This window comes from Oculina patagonica, chromosome 4 (genome assembly GCF_052425735.1).
Source record: "Oculina patagonica isolate OP01 chromosome 4, crgOcupat, whole genome shotgun sequence".
NCBI lineage: Eukaryota > Metazoa > Cnidaria > Anthozoa > Scleractinia > Oculinidae > Oculina > Oculina patagonica.
This window is the reverse complement of record NC_135761.1, coordinates 45,729,749-45,750,921: the sequence shown is the minus strand read 5'-3', so window position 1 is coordinate 45,750,921 and position 21,173 is coordinate 45,729,749. Positions and strand designations below refer to the sequence as shown.

The window sequence follows — 21,173 nt, the reverse complement described above, 5'->3', positions numbered from 1 at the left end:
AGTAATTACTCTGGCCAATCACAAAGGACACAGACAATTCAGTGAACCAATCAAAACTCGAAGCAAATACATGTAGCCGGCACAAAGCGCGGGAAAACGTGCGCGAGCGAGTCACGATTGGTTTTGGTTTTACTCCTAATTGGCTGAGAAAGTGGCGCGAGATTTTTAAACCAATCACTAAGCGAAGTAAAGCAAAACCAAAGCAAACGCAATTTACTTTCGACACTCAAGTGAAAACCGCTCTATACCTGTTGCAATGCATTCTACAGTGTAAAAATAAAGTATTTAAGGCAGTAACGGGATAAGTTAAACCTATTTTAATAGAGCCAATTGACGTGAGTTCTGCTTAAATAGAATGCCTCAAAGTGTAATTTAACAACACTGATAATTTGGAAAAAATTTGGCCACAAATGTGGCGGTTTTATGAATCAATTAAATCATAACAAAAACGCCCCAAAAAAGCTTTGAACAAAAAATGGACAAGTAATAAGACAAGAAAAAAAAAGGAAAAGCCGGGAAGACGAATACCAAGAACCCGTTAGATGTCATTGAATGGCAAAGGATATAGAAAGACAAATCAAGTGAGTGTTCCTGGCTTTAACCGCTCTATAATGTTATTAGTTTATCATTGATCTCGTAAGTGCGAGGGTCGACCGCGGTCAAAGGATAGAAATTTGTAAAAAAAAAAGACAAAACAAAACAAGAAAAGTACTGCAAAGAGAAGGTTCTAATTTTCACAGTTTAAAGTTAGATACGTAACAAGTGTTCTGATGGTTTACTAAATTGTTTGAAGCTTTACTAAAAAAGTTCTACGTGCTTGGAAACAGGCAATTGCAGACTTGTCGGTGCCATGCATTTGTCGAAGCAATTTAGTTCGGATGCACACAGGCTTCCCAAGCTCAAAAGTCGTCTTTTTGATGTGTTTTTAGAGCCCTTCAGGCGGCCGACTCTACATACGTGGTGTATGCGACAGCTTGTGTATATAGAGAAATGTATGGGAAAATCACGGATTCTCTAAAATCGGGTAAATAACTATCTATTTTGAAATAAAGTTTACCTACCTCAAATGTGTCGCTTACTTGTGTCTTGTGCCGAATTTGAAGCCATTCCGACGCCATTTAGCGAAGTTATTCGAAGTCGTTGTCTCCCCTTCTCGTATTATTTGGTATTTTCAGTCGTCTTTCTGGCAAGCTGCTACTAGGGCTAGAAATATTCTTTTTGTGGCTTTATTCGTTGTTTTCGCGTGCCAGTAGTTAACAATGAATCGGCGTCTTACCCGTTAAAAAGTGTGTTGTTTGACCTTAAAATGTGATCGCGTACGTGACTCGTGATTGCGAAACGTAAACAGGAAAAGGAGATGTTTGTGTGACGAGGGACAGTAGGCCTTTTATCAAATCATGTCACGGGGTACAGATATGCAACACTGCGTTGCGTTTAGAAGGCTTAACATCTATGCAGCTGTATAGCTTGCTCACAGGGATGAAGCTAAGAGAAAACTAAGCCGGCTCATTTACAAGCCCATTACAAGCTCATTTTTTTAGCCCGAATCCTTGTTTGACCTTGTTTTATAGACTTTGTTGGAAAATTTTAGCGCTATCTCCGCCATTTTCATATATTCTTGGTATTGAACTGTAGTGACGTTTAAATCTGGAGATTATTCTGGAAAAGTGAGATTTGTGGTCAAATATGTAGACGCACAAAACAAACATGAATATTACGAATACTGTAATGTAATGTAATGTAATGTAAAACTTTATTTAAACACGGAAAACCATCAGTTACAATAAGCTCAAGTATTAAAGAAACTAAAACTAAAACTGCTTTACATGATTGCCGTGTGGGAATCCGATACGTCAGCTACCTTCTTGATAATTTTCTTAAAATTATTAACTGATGCGGCATTTTTAAGACATTTGGGCATGTTATTCCAGAGCATAGTGCCGCTGTAAGAAAAGCTTCGTTTTAGCGCTATCTCCGCCATTTTCATATATTGTTGGTATGGAACTGTAGTCGTTTAAATCTGGAGATTATTCTGTAGTAACTCTTCTGTTTAAGGTGGCTCGACCCAGTTTTTTTCTAGCGATACCTATCAACTTTGAAACCCTCATACTTAAAGGGATTGATGTCAATGACAAAACTACTATATCACATGCATTACACATAGACTGAACTTCAATATGATATAAATTTTTTGGCGATCAGAATGAATATCACGTGGCAATGACGTCACACAGGGTTTTGCTCTGAATCGAATTTTAGGCGGTAACCGCATTTTCTCTCGAGATCCTCCACGCTACGTATACCTTGGGTGTTTGCCTTCATCTCAGTGGAGTTTCATCGAAATCTACAAGAGGAATTTTGAAATATCTTAGAATTTCTTTTTAGATGGTATAATTTATGCGTAAAATAAAGTCAAGACTTCATATAAAGAAATTTGCTTCTTTTTTATGTTTAATGAGAGGATTTAGCCCCCATTCCTTTTAGAAATGTCCCATATACTACATCCAAACCTTTAGAAGAAAGTAGGCTTGCGCGATTTCGAAAAATATGAAAATATCTTAATCGGAGTAGAGCTCAATGTTTAGCTCTATTTACCATTTTTACGGCTACCTTTGCAAAAAAGCGATTATTTCAAAAACCCGTCGATGAATTTTTTCCAAATTTTTTTAGGATGAAAAATAATCAGTACACCACACAATCCCTAAATTTCATGCTCATTGAAAATTTCTAAGGTTGTCTAAACTAAACGCAAAATGGAGTAAACATTGAAGCGATGTCGAATTTTGAGATAATTTTGTGCTCTGGGATTTCCTTTTGTTTCGAGTTAAGCACAACATCGAATTCCTGTGCACCACGCGTGAAATGACTACGCTTGGCTACCTTCCGAAAGCTTTCCGAAATCTTTCCAGAATATGGAACAATGGAAAAGAAATTGTCACGCATTAGCTTTTCTTGTTGGGTCGACGTCTTGGCTGAGATAAAAGTTAACCGGCTTTGAGTTTGGTGTTGTGCGACTGCTTTCTTCAGTTGGAAATGTATTCATTCATCCATTATTGTTTACTTGAACTCGATGAGAATATTACCATATTCCGAACTATTTCGGAAAGCTTTCGGAGGGTAGCCAAGCGCGGTCATTACATGCGTGGTGCACAGGAATTCGATGTTGTGTTTAAATCAAAACAATAGGAAATCCCAGAGCACAAAATTATTCAAAACTTCAACATCGCTTCAATGTTTACCCAATTTTGCTTTTAGTTTAGACAACCTTAGATATTTTCAATGAGCATGAAATTTAGGGATTGTGTGGTGTACTGATTATTTGTCACCCTGAAAAAATTTGGAAAAAATTCATTGACGGGTTTTTGAAATAATCGCTTTTTTGCGAAAGTAGGCGGAAAATTTGTAAATAGAGGTAAACATTGAGCTTCACTATGATTCATATATTTCATATTTTTCGACATCGCGCAAGCCTACTTTCTTCTAAAGGTTTGGATGTAGTATATGGGACATTTCTAAAAGGAATGGGGGCTAAATCCTCTCATTAAACATAAAAAAGAAGCAAATTTCTTTATATGAAGTCTTGACTTTATTTTACACATAAATTATACCATCTAAAAAGAAATTCTAAGATATTTCAAAATTCCTCTTGTAGATTTCGATGAAACTCCACTGAGATGAAGGCAAACACCCAAGGTATACGTAGCGTGGACATAGGCGTACGGGCGCCTTCGGTCCTGGGGGGGCGGGGACCTTTTTGCCCGAAAAAAAATGGCATGGGTTGAAAGCCGAAAAAAGAGGCATATAAAACGGAAAATAAAACGTGCATTGAAATAGTCGTGTACAAACTTCGCCTGCTTGCTTTAGGTTCTTTAATTAATTTCGTGGCGTCGTCCGAAGGTGTCAATAAACTGAATCTTTTTTCGGAAATATTTTATTTATTCAGTTTACCTTATTATAGGAAATTAACGCTTGTGTTAATTAAGGTATTTGAAATTAACGCGATTGAAATTAACGCGAATTAAAGGAAAAATTACTTTCCAATAAAGGAAATTAACGCGAAAGAGGGGTAACATTTCAAAATGAAGGAAATTAACGCGACGTACACAACAGGAACAAGTATATTTCAACACTTGTAGGCCTATAATCTTAAACGAAAGCAATGTTCGTGGTACTTTTACCACTTTGAGCGTTCTTCACAGTGTCAATAATAGTGGCAGATAAAATTATGCTTTTTCCTTGGAGTCAAGAACGTCTGGACTGTAACGAGAAATTGGTGCCAAAATAACGGAAATTAACGTCATGGAAATTAACGCTCCACTTAATTAACGGTGCGGAAATTAACGTTAACAAAAATTAACGCGACTTAAATTAACGCGAATGTTTGAAATTCGCGTTAATTTCATGACGCGTTAATTTCCTATAATAAGGTAGTTCAGCAAAAATTAAATTTTGGGAAGCCAATTTACATTGTTTTACATTGTTTTTACAATTACATTGTTTTCCCACCATAGAAAAGCGTGTAAAACATTCAGGGATGAACGGGTTTTAAAACATTTCGTTGAAAGTTTTAAGCTAGCCCTGAGAACTAAACATCTGAGTCGAAAGCATTAGCTTCATTACATTTAAAACAGCTTTGTTTCAAGGTCTTGTACTAAATCCACCGTGCGCAAACGCTCAAGCTATGGAAAAGACTGAGGGGTCACCAGAATTTGCGAGAAAAATCGAACATGATTATAGCAATTTGCGAGAGGAAACGAAAGCAGATAAATGGGAAATTTGGACTTTTGAACCACAAAGTTTGGTATATTTCCAATACTTTTCCTGTTGATGTAATTCGTTTTGAACGTAATGTTGACTAAACTTTTCGGCTTATTTTCTATTTTTTCTCTAGGTTTATTGCCCGAATTCCAAGCATTTTGCCCGAAAAATTTTGGCACTGGGGGGGCTGCAGCCCCCCTCGCCCCCCCGTCTCGTACGCCTATGAGCGTGGAGGATCTCGAGAGAAAATGCGGTTACCGCCTAAAAATCGATTCAGAGCAAAACCCTGTGTGACGTCATTGCCACGTGATATTCATTCTGGTCGCCAAAAAAATTATATCATATTGAAGTTCAGTCTATGTGTAATGCATGTGATGTAGTAGTTTTGTCATTGACATCAATCGCTTTAAGTATGAGGGTTTCAAAGTTGCTAGGTATCGCTAGAAAAAAACTGGGTCGAGCCACCTTAATTGACTATGATTGGTTCTCGTCCTCGCTCCGAGGGTTTTTCTCCGGGTTCTCCGGTTTTCCTCCCTCCGCAAAAATCAACACTACTAAATTCCAATTCGATCTTTCAGTCCTACGTCTTATACATGAGCCTCTGGCTCGGACACTGAGGGTAACCTCGTCCCGCGTATGGACTTTAAAAATTGTATTTACATTTTTATTTTTTCGTTCTATTCTACTGACGTAAAAGGAAGGAAAAAGGAAAAGTGATCATCCAGCCCTCTGGTGGATTGATGGTGCTGGCAACGAATTGAAGTGGAGCTATCAAGATGTTGCTTTAAACTCAAAAAAGTAAGTTACCGATATCCTGAACAATAATGACGGTGTGTGATAGGACATAGAGTCACGGTTAAACACGAACAGAATTTTTTTTTTTTTTTCAGAAATTTAAAGTACCAACAACCAAAGTTCAGTAATGTTTGCCTCATGTTGTAATTACTCGCTATAAATATGAGGTATCTTTTTAAAAATCGCAATAGAGCTTGCTCATAGTTAGATCTCTCTAGAGTGGATGTCCTTACCTCACGTCCTTTAATCTGTATTTAACAATAGTAGTTGAAATAAAGTAAGGACTCCCCCCCCCCCCCCCCTTCTAGCCAATTAGTGGCATTCGATTCCTTACTACCAGAAGTTAAGCATATCACCTAGTTAATATGCTTCTGTTACTACATAACTATATGTTGGCTCTTATCCTGACTCTCAATTTGTGAAAGGACTGAATAAACAGAGGCGCGAATAGTAAAAACAACCTTCTGGCGTGTGTCGTGAACTGTGTTTTACTAGTTCGCCCGTTTCTATTGCTACACTAACAATCCTCAGAGCCTATAACATGACAGTTTGCTAGTTCGCTCTAAAACATCTTGTTCTAAACTTTATTTTTGTTTTAAAAGAGTTTTAAAGATCATGGTAAGCGAGACAATAAAAACACCGCCTTCTTCCCCTGATTTCATTCTGCACGATATTCATGGCGCTTTCTCTTCCCCAGTACTCTACGCCAGTACTCTACGCCAGTACTCTACGCCAGTACTTCTCTTCTGTGTTTTACTAGTTCGCCTGTTTCTACATCTACATTTATTAAGTTGATAACATCGTTTAAGACATCACATCAACTATAAGAGTACAAAATAACAAAAACAAAATGTACATGTATAAATAAGATATAAAAATACTTAGTTACAATTTACTTGTTTACATGCTTCCCTAAATTTAATTTAAAATTCGATAATGACTTGCAATTCACTAAGTCAGCGGGCAGCAAGTTCCATTCTGTTATTGATCTAGGAAAAAAAGAAAACTTAAAAACGTCCTTACAAACTTTTGGCATCCTATACTTAAAAGCATGGCTATTGCGTGTTCTTTTTTCACTGTTTGGTATTAAGTGATTTTCCGTAGTTATGTCTACTAGGTTATTACTAAGTTTGTACATTAGAGTCAGTCTGTTTTTCTTTCGTCTTGTCTCTAGCGTGTCCCATTTCAAATCAGATAACATGTCTGTCACGCTAGCTGTTTTGTTGAAGTTTTGAAGGCAAAAACGGGCAGCTTTTCTTTGAACTCTCTCCAGGGTTGAAATCTCTTTTTTGTGGTGTGGGTCCCACGAGGCACTTGCGTACTCCAATTTGGGTCGGACGATGCTGGTATAGGCCGTTTCGCGTACTTTCCTGGGGCAGTTCCAGAGATTTCTCTTGATCAGCCCCAAGGACCGACTTGCCTTGCTTGAGATAGATGAGATATGTTCAGACCACTTTAGTTTACTGTTAACAGTAATTCCTAGGTACGATGCAGAGTCAACTTGCTCAAGTTTGGACCCACAGAAAGTATATGTCCGTTGAGGAGGACTTTGCTTATTTGAAATGCAGATGATGTTGCATTTAGAAGGGTTAAATTCCATTTGCCACTCGTTTTGCCAGATTTCTAATTTATTGAGGTCGTCTTGGAGATTGTCGCAATCTGAGTCTTCAACCACCACACCGTATAAAAGGGTGTCATCGGCAAACAGCTTAACTGTAGAGGTTAGACCGTTTGGCAGGTCGTTGATGTACGTTAGGAACAACAGTGGGCCTAATACTGACCCTTGTGGTACACCCGAGGTCACTGGGGAGGAGGTAGATGTTGCACCCTCACAGATGACAGTTTGTGCCCTCTTAGTGAGAAAGGATTCCATCCAGGACAAAAGGTTACCATGGATACCGTAACGCTCCAGCTTCATTAGTAAGCGTTGGTATGGAACTTTATCAAAGGCTTTCGAAAAGTCTAACACAGCAGCATGAATAGATTTGTTTTGTTGTAGAGAACTTGCAATGTCATGAATAGTAAGTATTAATTGAAGTTCTGTAGATCTTTTTGATCTGAAGCCATGCTGACAGTCTGATAGTATGTTATAATGATCAAAATGTTTCATCACATGGCTGTGTACAATATGTTCGAGGATTTTCGATGCTATGCAGGTTAGAGATATGGGTCTGTAGTTGGAAGGATCGGACTTTTTCCCTTTTTTAAAGACACCACATACATTTGCCGATTTCCATCTATATGGTACGGTACCACTCACGATAGAATCCTGGAAGATATTAGTTAGGATAGGAGCAATTTCGACTGCGTATTCTTTTAGAAACCACGGTGGAATGGCATCAGGTCCAGAAGCTTTATTTGTCTTCAACAGCGATAACTGCTTTGCAACGCCATTAATGGTGATAGACAGACTGTCAATAGCTGGTATTCTGTCATATTCAATATCTGGGATGTTTGATAAGTCTTCCTGAGTAAAGACACTTACGAACTGATTGTTTAACAAGTCAGCCTTTGTTTTCTATTGCTATACTAACAATCCTCAGAGCCTAGAACATGACAGTTTGCTAGTTCGCTCTAAAAGCGCCATGCATATCCAAATTTTATTTTTGTTTTGAAAGAGTTTTAAAGATCTTGGTAAGCGAGACAATTAAAACACCGCCTTCTTCCCCTGATTTCATTCTGCACGATATTCATGGCGCTTTCTCTTCAAACCAAACATAGCTACAATTCAAACGAAGCATAACTACAATAGACCATATTCGTATTGTCAGTGTTGGACTGAAACTAGCTTGCAATGGAGGCTAGTTATGCAAGGGAATATCATTACAAGAGCTTCACGTCATTTCCGTTTGAAAAGATTCCCCATATTATTATTAGTCTCCATTGCAAGTTAATTCCAGTCTAATACCGAGAATACGAATATGGTGCATTCACTGGAAACAACAAAGGTGAAAAACAATAGTGTATACACGTTCTACTGTATACGGGCGTCACTCTTTTTCTTTCAGGACTGCTAACGTGCTGTGTACAACAGCTGATATCAAACCAGGAGATCGCGTAATGGTGATATTACCCACAATTCCAGAGTACTGGCTAATACAAGCTGCTTGTTTAAGAACAGGTATTGCTTAAGATTTGTCAAGGAAAACTACTGTACGTTTTCGTAACACAAGTTTAAACTATATTAACCTTTCAGCCTGAAAGAGACGGTGGGACATTCACTGACGCAAGGCAACAGTTTCTTTTGTGAAAAATGGATTGAAATGCACTTCTCAGTGGCTTCACGCAAACTAAATTTATCAAAAAAAAATTCTGAAAAAAATAAACTGAACTGATGTTTCTCTAGAGTGGACATAAACATTTATCACGTGATGATTTTTTTTCCAAAGGTGGCGTATTTGTTATAACTCCAGTCGATATTGGTCCAAAAGAACTTCACAGGAGAATTTTAAGATCAAAACCAGTTTGTGTGGTGGCGGCCCCTTGTGATCAGGTTAACAGTGAGTTGCTGGATGTGGTCGATCAGGTTCGTTATTAACAGCCATACTATTCTTAATGGCGACCAGGGAAATACTTTGTTGTACTGTGAAGTTGCGACTCGCAAAGTTGTCTGCATCCTGTTCGTGTAGAACAACGGGAAACCGTAGGTCACGTGACCAAGGATGACGTAAGCATGAGTGCATAAGCGTGATAATGACTACTATAAGATTCTCGAGTTCGTGGCCCTAGTGGCTGTAGTTTCTGTTCGTCTCGAATAGCGTCCTGTGTTTCCGTAGTGCCAGAATGAAAAAAAATCTATTCTTTTCTGTAGAACTCATTGTTTTGAGTTTACCTTCGTCGTGTCGTGTCGAATCATGTGTTTTCATTCGGTGTTGTTTTTTCCATATCTTGGCAGTACTGTTGTGTTTATTGAAACTGTGCCAGAGCCAGTGTCAGAGTTGTCTTAGAACGTATTAAGTGACGTTCCATGGTTCCCTCTTGTCTTGTTTTGCCTTGTTGTTGTGTTTATCATAAACAAGGCGTATCTTGAAGGTAGATATAATTTTAATTTTTTTTCGTTGTCGTCGCTGTTTTAGATTACTAGCTCTGGTGAAGTCAATATGAGAAGCAAACTTTTGGTCAACAGAATGAGACAGGAAAAAAGGTAACCCCAAAATCCAAGCTCTCCAATTAAATGCAATAACTTGGTACATTGTATTGCTTCTTGTGATAGTTTATCAGCTAGTGAAGCTGTACTTTTCTTCTCTAGGAAAGACTGGCTGTCATTTGAGGATCTCCTTCAAGAAGCAAGTGCTGATCATCAGGTAGGGACGATTAGAATAATCAGTAGTAGCGACAAGGGCTTTAAGACGGGAACGCTGTTAATGTTGTTGTTGTTGATCTGTTTCTTGCATATATTCAGCTGACTGAGTCAGTGAAGCTGGGTTAATCCCTGTAATAGACTAATTTTTATTGATATTGTTAGTCATTATCTTTCTTTTCAGTCTGTAAAGTCACTGAGCTCAGCACCCACTAACATAAACCACACAAGCGGAACAACCGGAAATTCAAAGATGGCAGAACATACACAGGCTAGCATGGGACTGGGGAGTACTGGAATGCGAGAGTACGTAAAACCGTTGTTTTTGGCCTTGTTTGATAAGAGAAATAAATCGTAATCTCTGCTTGATGGTATGCATGTTTTATTATTTCGTAACGTGATGGCATAACATTGGAAAAGGTGCAACAAAACAGAATTGAAAAAAAAGTTCAAAATTATATTTCAACCTGCGGAGACTTCCGAAGAATTGACTTGAGCTCATTTCCGAAACATTCTGACTCCGGCGCCAGTCGGATAAATGAATAGTAAAGCACAGAAGCTCTTCGGAAAATATAATTGCAGCGACATCTAATAATAATAACATGTCTCCAGATGAAAGGAAATTTAATATTAAAATCTTGGGGCGGTTTCTCGAAGGTCCCGAAAAGTGTTAGCACCCGGAAAGCCATCGCAAAACCTCAAACCTTATGGTTACAGAGCTGTTATTTAATTCACACGCGTTTAATATGAGCAGAGGTTTCCTTCATACAAAGTTTTAGGCCCATACATTTCTCTGTTTTTAAGGTACAGGCAACTTAAAATGACTTTGTAGGCCCGAAAAGTTTGCGGGGCTTTCGAGAAACGGGCCCCTTGGCCTCCCGAGCATCTTGAATTACTAAAATAAACCAAATTGCTCTGTCATAAAAAAGGCATTACGTTTCTTTTTCAGTACTCGTTTTGAAGAAACAGATTTAAGTTGGACTGCTATCCCATCCGGCTGGTCGGTGCTTCCTGCTCTAAGTTTCTTCTCGGCTTGGTCTGCTGGCTCTGGAGCGTTTGCACATTACAAGTACGTTACCACCAGGGAAGCACTGGACACCCTTCAGAAGTACCCCATAACTCATGGCCTATTTAAACCTTTCTTCTTTTTGGAAGCATTGAACGAGGGGAATTTAAAAAGCTTACGTTTTCCCAATTTAAAACTTTGTATGGTCACCGGAGCACCTGTAAACACACATGTGATACGTAGATGGAAAGAAGAGACAGGAGTGGAACTTGTGAGCGGCTATGGACAAACAGAGACGGTACGTTGTTACAGAGATCTCTCACGGTCACTTATGTAGTGAAATTGTCACACAGCACTCTGCGCTGTGACACGTTAGTAGCTATTGGCTGCGGTCACATCTACAACGTAACTAAAGTTTAACTAAAGTTAGTCTCAAGTTACGTGACGTCATACCTAACTATGGTTAGTGCTTTGGGTCGTCTAAGCGGTCACACCAATGCAGTTAACTATAGTTAGTTCTGATTAGCTTTTGAATTATTTCGAATTTTAATTAGTTCATGACAGCCCTTGTTGTTGATCTGTTTGTTGTTGTTCCTCAATTCTATCTCGGCGTTGAAGAAAATGAAATGAAGTGAGGATGCTAGACGCCGAATAATTCAAGCTTTATTTTTTGCTAACATTGGTGATATGTAATTTCTTGGCATGTTGTTTTTCTTTTTTTCCTTCCTTCACGCTTTGTTTTGCATATTTATGTTCATCTCGCACGTGCGAAAAGAATTGTCGCATTCTGATTGGTTTTTCGTTTGTAAATTTAAGACTAACCCATGAACCTTGCTTGGATATACCTATAGTTAGTCTGTATTGTTTTGGATCAGAGAGGCGTAAATTTTCTAACTATAGTGAGGGCGAACAGAGAAGCGGTCACATTACCGAAATAGCTTACAATAGTTAACGCCGTCTTAACTATAGTTAGTAGTCTAGATGTGACCGCAGCCATTGAATAGCAGCTAATCACTATTTCTTCTACGTGTTTTAAGATATACGCGAGAAGTAGATTAAAAAAACCTCCCCACCCCCAACACTTGAAAGTCCCCCACTATCCTGAGTATATTTGTTATAGTGACATTATCTCCCGAAGAAGGCGTCAGTACTGCTTTTTGTGCCATCTATATGTCGCTTAGCTGTTGCAGTCCTAAGGTTCGATTTTCTCTATTATTCAGCCATTTCTCATTAAATAATAATAATAATGATAATAATACTCTATTTATATAGCGCTATTTCTATCGCTATCCAATAGTGCTTTACAATTTTTTTACAATGTTAAAATTAAAAATCTATATAAAAACGTTACAATATGTATAATAAAAATACAAGATAAAAGATCAATAAAAGAATAAAAGACTAAAAAGAATAAAAAGACTAGCTAGATCAAGTAGTATATTAATTAATTAATTAAAAAAAAACACTGAAATATAAAAATACCTAACTAAAAGCTTTCCTAAATAGATATGTCTTTAGTTTGCGCTTAAACTCTGGTATTTTATCGCAAGCTCGAATGTCAGAAGGTAAAGTATTCCACACTTGTGGCGCGGCTACAAAGAATGTTCGAAAACCGTACGTAGTTGCGCAAATTAAATACCCTGGTTACACACCCTGAAAATATTTGACAGCGTATTAGATCTTTAAACCAACTGGCTACCTGCTTGCGATAGACTTTGTGAATGATGCTGTGATGACATTTGAAAGTATTCACAACTCTCGTATTTATTCGATTCAACGCCGCGACGCTTATTCAATTTTTCGTGATTTGAGTGCGGTGTTTATTCGAGGGCGCCTTTTACGAGGGCTGCGTTTATTTAAAATTCTTTTTATTTCTTGCTAACAAAAATATCGTAACTGAACATTTGAATTTAAAAAACAAAAAAATGTCTTTGTGCTTGTCTGAAAAGTCATTTTCAATATCTTAAAGCATTGTTACAATCAAAGAATATATTTTTGAGGCTTGCTCAAACTTGATTATTACTGGATTTGCTTTTTGACTCTATTATTGGAATGAACGCCGCGGCGTTTATTCGAGGGAGGCGTTTAATCGAATAAATACGGTATGTCCACTAGTACCTGGCTGACGTGTTCATACTTCGCTCCCAAATAAATACTAGGAATACCAGACAAAGACACGACCCAAGCATTTTGAGATTCCAACTAGTCTGTGGTCAGCGGAAATTTACTTACTGTGGAGCTGAACTCTAACTCTGAACTATAAATTCTTTGAACGTTTTTCAAGCACAATTCACCAAACAATTATTACAATGTATCCAATTAGTGATTGCATTTTAATGAAATAAAACAATCTTTATCTTCGCAGCATTCATTAGCTACGCCGAGTGTACCTGAGAATGACTCACGCCCTGATTCTGTCGGTAAAGCTGTTCCTGGAGTCGACCTGCTTGTAAGTTTATGAAGGTTCATTTAAAATGTTTTGCCTCTTGAAAATTTTTATAGGTAGCTATAGTCACATGATTTCGAATACGATATGGAAAAAAAAGCACAATTTTTTCAAACAACAACAACTTTATTTGCACCCTTTTCATTCAATTAAAATTAGCAATACAATAAATAAAATAAATAGAGTAAAGTGCATGGCTGCCCAGAATAACCACGATTGGCTAACAAGATTGGGCAGCCATACTTAGTTTTGGGCAGCCATACTTAGATTTATGCTAATTTATTTTAGATTGCATGAGATTACTTATTTTAAATGGACAGAAAGAAAAAGAAAACCAGATAAATTTTTAAAAAGCGCGCATTTTCATTATGTTCATTCAAGTGATTAGTTGAAGCACAGTACAAACACATGTCAAGTTCAAACTTTCACAAGACTAAAACGTTCAAATTCATTCCATTAAACGGTAAACTTGGAAATGTGTGAAGATTATTTTCAAACTTTACAAACGTTTTTAAAGGAGCTACGTCACGGGGATTTCGCAGATTTTTGGTCTAAACTGTTCTGAAATAAGTGGTAGTCAACTTATTCTATGAAAAACATTATCTTTGAACGTCTAAACGAATTTGCGGGTAGAAATCAAACTTCGGTGGCTAACAATAATCGACAAAAGCCAATGTTCAATCAGAATCAACACTGATTGTGAAAGCTTGGCGCATGGTTTACAAGAACTGGACTACTCACTGTTATATGGTCTTCCACAGCATCTACTTTCAAGATTGCAAACCGTTCAAAATACAGCAGCTCGAGTTGTTACACGTACTAGAAAATTTGATCGTATAACCCTATGCTAGAGAAGATTCACTTGCATTTGCCTTAAACGATTTAGATCGTTGATGATAACTACCAAGAAGTGCCTCCAGGTACACTGGGAAGGGTTGTGGTTCGTGTAAAGCCTTACTGTCCTGTTGGAATGTTTACTCGTTACGTGATGAGAACTTTTAATTACATTAAGATTTAAAAATTTTCATTTAAAGTTAATCTTCATATATACGAATCCATTTTTTTCTTGATAGTAACTTATTTTTTAGAACGATACGCAACTTATTCAAACGTGGTGACGACTTTTCAGGAAGAGGGCAATAAAACGGTGCTAATTCATCAGTGTTCTTTCTTTTAATATTTTGTTGAGGACACTACGCACGTCTGGGAGAAAAAAAGCTGTTTGAAAATATACTTCTTAAAATGTGTACATGTATGCATTAGCTGTTCTCATGTATATGTAATTTGTGTTACATGAACAAAATTTAACGAACTCTAAGGCGTACACATGTACCATATATGAGACAAACTTTCAAAGTATACTCACAATGGCAGGGTACTTTATTTCTTGCAGGATGAACCTGAGAAAACCGCAGCATGTTTTTCTGGAGATTTCTACAAAACAGGTGTGTAACGTGTCAAATAAAGTACTCTTCTAAAAGTATTCGTCTTGAAACCTGATCAAATCAAATCAAATCAAAACCTTTATTTATACACGATGGGATAAAAAAGCTACATAGCTTGTGGGGTCGTGTGTAAATAAAACATTAAAACTAGTAGATAAAAACATTAAAACTATATCAAGGTTAAAAAATAAAAACGCTAAACTAATTGCTAAAAATAGATAAATTGCTAAAGTTGTTACAATGATAAAAAGATAAAAATCGCTAAGATCTCTTACAATAAAGATTGTTAAAATTGGTATTTTTAATTATGTTCGACTTGTTGGTCATTGTCATAAAACTCCTGAGGGACATCGCCTCCTGAGGGACATCGCCTCCTGAGGGACATCGCAAGACAATCCCTCTTCCTTGTTACCTTTGTTACAATGACCATGATAGTATAGCATAGTATCTGTCTGTTTGTATGTCTGTCTGTCTGTCCTGCTATCTCTGTCTGTCTGTCTGTCTGTCTGTCTGTCCTGCTATCTCTGTCAGTCTGTCTGTCTTTCTGTTTGTCTGTCTGTTTGTCTGTCCTGCTATCTCTGTCTGTTTGTCTGTCTGTTTGTCTGTCTGTCTGTCTGTCTGTCCTGCTATCTCTGTCTGTCTGTCTGTCTGTCTGTCTGTCTGTCCATCGCTTAGTCAGTTGGTTCCTTTGTTCGTCATCTTCGTCACAAAAAGGCTTTCCATGAATTGAGATCAGGTTTGTATGAGCTAATTGTTCGTTAGAAAAAAAAAAACAAAAATTGCACTGGGCGTAAGTAATTAATGCCTTTACAGTATTTATTATGCTTGGCATGTTCAACAGGCGATTTGGGAAGAATGGACTCTGAAGGCTATTTCTGGATCGTTGGAAGAGCTGATGACATGATCTTCTACAATTCGTAAGATAATAACGCTTGTTTATGGTACATTTTCATCGTGAGGCAAAAAGCGTTTGCTGCTGAGTTTTTTGGTTACTCCATGGTTTTCTATTTAATGGTGAGAAATATTTTACAAACTATTTATACTATTTGATATACGAGTTTTGAGGAGAGGTTGCACGAATAATGATTTCTTAAACGTATTCAAAATTATCCAAGATGCAATTTAAATTAGACATAAAAAAACTGATCTTTTGGTATGTGACTTGACAGACCTTAAATCGGCTTAAAGAACTCTTTACTGTTCTGGGAATCCTATCGCTCACTGAACTGCATTCCACTCAGTTCATTTACTCTATACTTTAAAACATAGATTGTTTACCCAAGAAGAGTGCACAAAGAAACCAAACTGTATTATAATTTAAACATAATATAGGAGATCTGCTTAAACATGAAAAAATGTAGCAATATCCTTTAACGCCGCCAAATGGAACCGGTAGGGTACATATCATTTGTAAGTAGGGTACATATCATATTAGCGGAGCTCTACAGCGGCCCGCAGGGCCGCAGAGCAGAGCCCCATATGCATGAAAGAAGGAACACTATCGAAATGAGTTTTCATGGTCAACATGGATAGCGGCATGGTTCGCGGGCGCGTACGTACGGCGTCCGTACGGAGTCGCGCAACATGGCGGCCATAGTGAAGCAAGAAGGCCGTATAAAGGCGGCCGTATAAAGGCGGCCTTTAAAATTTAAAGAGGTTTGAAAAGAAAAACAAGAAGCAATGAAACAAAATGTGGCTGAAAATTACGTGTAGAAAGTAATCGACTGCCAAAAAAGTGGACATTGAGAGCCATAATCGATCGATGACTTTCGTGTCTATCTGTAAAGCCAGCATCGTACATGAAGGAGCATTCGAAAGCTAAATCGGGTTGATAGAATAAACAAACCATTTTATTGCTACGGGGTAAAAAAAAAAAAAAAAAACAAAAGGAAAAAAGAAAAAAAAAACTTTACCCTATGGGATTTGAGTTCACGACCTCCGGATCCGCAGACTGGCACCTTATCGATTGAGCTAATCCGACAGACTCTGTAATGCACGTTGAATATATCCTATATCAATGTAATAGATATTGTGGAGTCTACTAAACTGCTGCGAAACTATAACAGGATCGCGAAACTATTTTCTATTGCTAGAAAGCAGATAATTTACTGTACTCTAAAGTAATTTTTCGTGCCATGAGTAATGATTTTGCCCCGCTTTAAGATTATTATTTTTGTCGTACTGCTGACATTCAGTAGAACCGTGAGCTATTTAAATTTGTGTCACACCTATAAACCGCCATAAACATTAGTACTTTGGCCGCTTATTCACTAGAATGAAAACATTGTAAGCTCCAGTGAAAATTAAATAAATTGGGAGCTCCGCTTGTAGGCTTACCTAAATCTATATATTGTCTTATGTCATATTTTTGTGTTAATCAGGTTGCATTGATATACTTCACTTTATAGACTCAATATCAATCCTTATGAGGTGGAGAATTGCCTGAAAGGACATCCTGCAGTACTGGACTGTGCTGTGTGCAGCAGCCCTTATATGATGGGACAGGTAATCCATATAAGTAGGATATTTACACTGGATATACATTAAGGAAAAAACAGCCATGAATCAAAAAGTGGAATTGTCCAAAGCAATCGAAGGTGGCATGTTTAAGCTTCCCTTTTACTAATTTTTCCCCACTATCGTTGTGTGAGAGACAAAGTAAAACTGTGAAGGTGAAGGTTTAAGACTGTTTAGAGTGTTCTCTCTTTTATGTGGCCATGTTGAAGAGGACAAGTGTTGGTATTAGTTTAAACTTTATTGAAATGACAAGAAGCTACAAGAACGTGGACGTGCGTACCTGATTTAATAATTATAACCAGGCTGTTTTTTTCTTGGCAAGCAGCAAATGATTGTCAAACATAGCTGCCAGTTAAATAACGTAAAGAATAAATGGCTGGAAAAAAGATACAACTATCATACTTGACAAAGTATTGTGGTCCAGGATTGAATGCAACTATTTTCTAATAAGTACTTCATGTTTGAGTGTGTTCATATTTGACAGAATTTTGGTGTGTTTTGGCGAACGTTTATTAATGGGGACACTTTGTGATGCCTGTCCTCAGGAACGTGCATCTCATTAACGTTCAATCCTGGACATATCTAGTTCATTTGAAGTTAGTTAAACAAATCTGGAATCTGATTACTTGTTGTTTTTGAAATCCAGAATTATTGCTTTTGGAATCTGACACCGGATTCATGAAACTCTTCTAAAATTAGATGCATCTAAAGTGTTTTTTCTTAGCTTTTCTTAGCAATAAGCTTTTGTGTTTGAACAATCCTAAGAGCGTTGTAAATCTCAGCCCTGGAATCCAGCTCTAAGAGCACAAATACTGTGAGCAAAGTTAACGTTTTTGATGCCATGGATCTATTCTTGTTCCTGTAGACAATTAAAGCGTTCATTGTGTTGTCAAGTGGATTTAAACACAAACATCAAGATGAATTGATTAAAGAACTGCAAGATCACGTGACATACAACACTGGAGAATGGATGTGCCCAAAGAAGGTAATACCGCATCATTACATTTCTTTCATTATTCTTGAACCTATAGTCATATGCTCTTTTCACTCCAGCTAAAGTGCTTTGGCAAAACCACTTCTTGAGAATTAGAAAAACAGGCACAGCAAGATGAGGTGCTTATATAAATTTTCTAATTCCCCGAACATTTATGTCAAAAGGTCGTATTAATCAACGTCTAGGGCCTTCCAGGAGTTTTTGAGAACACAGAAGCATGGTCACTTTTTTACACAAAAAGTGTAAAATTCCGAATGAAATATGAGCTTCTGGTACGAATGCCGTTTTTTAACGGATTTTTGTCTTTCTATTGGATATTTTAAAAAAAAACTAACCCCATATAGTTCAGGTACCTAGGCCAACAAACTGACAAGGTGTGAACCAATTCGATTTTTTGACCGGGGCCACGGTTTTATTTTTTGTTTTTTACAATTTTTACTGACACTTACTCTTAAAAATGATCAAATATGGAAAAAAATTAAAGGGAAGCCACTCGCCCGTTTTGGAAAAACGTTGTGGCATAAATTTTTATCCTCATACTCATTAAATAACTTTTTTGTTTTTTAGATGGAATTTATTGAGGATCTTCCTAAAACTACAGTAGGCAAGATCAACAGACAAGAACTGAAGAATAAGGAATGGAGTAAAAAGTGAATGAAGCATAACAGAGGAACTGATTAAGTAGCTGCCAATTTTAAGAGAAAATAGAATTAAATAATTCAATTACAACATTTTTTTCTCGTTCGAATCGCTGCGAAATAATTTTGAAGTAAATGTTTCATTCTCCGCATTTGACATAAAGTAATTGCTTAAAGGTGAAATCAGGACTGTGAATAATCTGATTAATTAAGATGACCAGACAGTCAGACAATAAAAACGCTGGCTAATCATAGTGTTCTTTTCTCGATCTGTCATTCTTTTTTATTTTTCATGTTAGTTGTACAGTAAAAACCCGCGAGCAACAACCTATTATTTTTCAGGTTAGCCTTAACAGGTTCTTACATAAAGGGTTATTAACACAAATTTAGGTTAATTAGGTTCTTAATAGGTTCTTAATTTCTGACGAAAAAAATTCAATGTTGTTATAGATATTTTAGTAGTATTTGGCCTATTCCTTGTATAACATTTGCATACCACATAAGTGCTTACTTAAAAATGAAGCGCTAATCATTTAGAATTTGACATGGTATACAAGCACAGTAATGCTTTGTCCAAACTTTTTGCCCCAAAGTAAACATTTTTAATCCATTTCAGAAAATAAGAACCTGTTTCCAAATATGAGGCTAAATAGGTTCTTGTAAAATGGTATCTAATTTGCAAATTTTAGCCTAACAGGTTCTTAAATGTTAGGTTCTTACTCGCGGGTTTTTACTGTACCTGTCGGAGGTACGCTAGCCTAACTGAATGGTTAAGCTATGAGCCTCTAGGACATGAAACGCTTTATACTACAATACGTATAGGCAAATGTGATTACAGAACGTTTGATATGTTTAGATTTTATGCATAAAAGGATTTCTCAAGAAAAGTTTATTATAAATGTCAACCGATTCTCCATAATTGTTTAGATTGCTTCTAAATATACGAAAAAGGGAATTCGAGACAATTTTGGCCTGAAAATTTTTCCTAAAAGTCTAGATACATTTTTCTCACTTTTTAGCTGACTAATCTTATCGCAAAAAATAATTATATTTTTAATTGGTACTTAAACCAACTATCCAAATCATATAAGAAAAGCTTCGATCACTAACAGTTTTGATACCCCCAGTCATTCACAGAACAACTGAATCGATAAATGTTTCGTGGTAACTTAAGTACAGTGACACCCTTTCTGCTCTTGCTTTATTTTCCGCTTTCGTGACCTTGCAAAGTACTTTAGTCATAGCCCTAATTTACGAATATTTATCACACGAAAACACCGAAAATCACTCACGAAACATAGGCAGAAATGGGGGAAAATTTCTTTCCAGACGAAGTTACCTGTTGTTACCTTTCAATACACGTGCTTCTAAGAGGATTAGAGAAAGAGCCATTACATTTCATAGACTTCATTTTTTCATCGACGTTGTTGTAAGCGTCGTTAGGGACCTTATTTTAATTGTGGTATTTGTGATCGTGTAATACTCATTGTTTTCTGCGATAATGAAATTTGCATTGCGCTACTTGCAAGTAGTGTTATGCAAATTACACAGTCGCAAGAAATAGTGAATATTTCACGAATGTAAATGATACAATAATCAGAAACCTTCGGCCAGGACAACTTTACGTTTGCAAAGAAGAAAAAGGAAACATCGAGGTGAGTGCATCAGCAGGAAATATACTAAAGCAGGACTGTTGTTAAAAAGCTAAAAGGGTGTTAAGTTTGGTGTTCGTGGGAATGGACCTCATTATTCATTTTCAACCGAGACTGTGTTTTGACACGCAACAATCTTGCCATTTTGCTTTGCTTGTGTTTAATGTTTATCCCTTAAACTTCAGAGTTTTAACTTAGGAAATACTTGGTGTCAAATTGTTTTTGAGTAACCCGAATTCTTGATTGAAAACTAATGTAACTGAAAACGCCAAAGGCGAAGCTACGTATCACGCGATCGTTGACGGTCTTCTTCTCAGTCATCAGCACCGGTGTGCAACAAATACAGACTGCAGACATTTTAAAGTCTTTTTATGCTAATAAGAACGATAATTCATATCAGGCAGGTATTCAAATCTGCAATTTTGCAGTCTCCATGTGTCGCCCACCAGTATAAGCGCAGGGAAGCGTATCGCGGGCAATTTTGTGTCAACGAGTTTAACAATGTCGGCTAAAAAAAACGACCGAAGATTGTTGATCATGTCCTTATCTTAAGTAACCTAAATATGATTTTATTCAAGCCAACGATGATAATGATCTACAGAATCAACCGGCAGTTCATTGG

At 37.1% G+C, this 21,173-nt stretch overlaps 2 protein-coding genes across 4 annotated transcripts in view; both read left to right on the top strand.

Annotated features, from left to right (window-relative positions):
- LOC144652554 (acyl-coenzyme A synthetase ACSM4, mitochondrial-like) overlaps nt 1-19,248 on the top strand; it is a 100,566-nt gene extending 81,318 nt beyond the window's left edge. Inside the window, exons 2-15 of one of the 2 annotated variants that reach the window (XM_078512603.1) lie at nt 5,456-5,556; nt 8,562-8,674; nt 8,943-9,079; nt 9,630-9,697; nt 9,803-9,857; nt 10,038-10,159; nt 10,803-11,157; nt 13,225-13,308; nt 14,192-14,293; nt 14,699-14,750; nt 15,592-15,667; nt 17,159-17,255; nt 18,133-18,252; nt 18,829-19,248. In XM_078512603.1, the coding sequence (XP_078368729.1) occupies nt 5,456-5,556; nt 8,562-8,674; nt 8,943-9,079; nt 9,630-9,697; nt 9,803-9,857; nt 10,038-10,159; nt 10,803-11,157; nt 13,225-13,308; nt 14,192-14,293; nt 14,699-14,750; nt 15,592-15,667; nt 17,159-17,255; nt 18,133-18,252; nt 18,829-18,915 (1,569 nt within the window). In that variant the 3' untranslated portion in view covers nt 18,916-19,248. The remainder of the gene's footprint in view (nt 1-5,455; nt 5,557-8,561; nt 8,675-8,942; nt 9,080-9,629; nt 9,698-9,802; nt 9,858-10,037; nt 10,160-10,802; nt 11,158-13,224; nt 13,309-14,191; nt 14,294-14,698; nt 14,751-15,591; nt 15,668-17,158; nt 17,256-18,132; nt 18,253-18,828) is intronic. The other variant, XM_078512604.1, reaches the window with a different exon arrangement.
- Nucleotides 19,249-20,317: 1,069 nt separating this feature from the next.
- The window catches only part of LOC144652556 (acyl-coenzyme A synthetase ACSM3, mitochondrial-like), a 70,605-nt gene continuing 69,749 nt past the window's right edge, over nt 20,318-21,173 (top strand). For both annotated transcript variants that reach the window (XM_078512607.1, XM_078512608.1), the window contains exon 1: nt 20,318-20,554. The gene's annotated coding sequence lies outside the window, so the exon portion shown is untranslated. The remainder of the gene's footprint in view (nt 20,555-21,173) is intronic.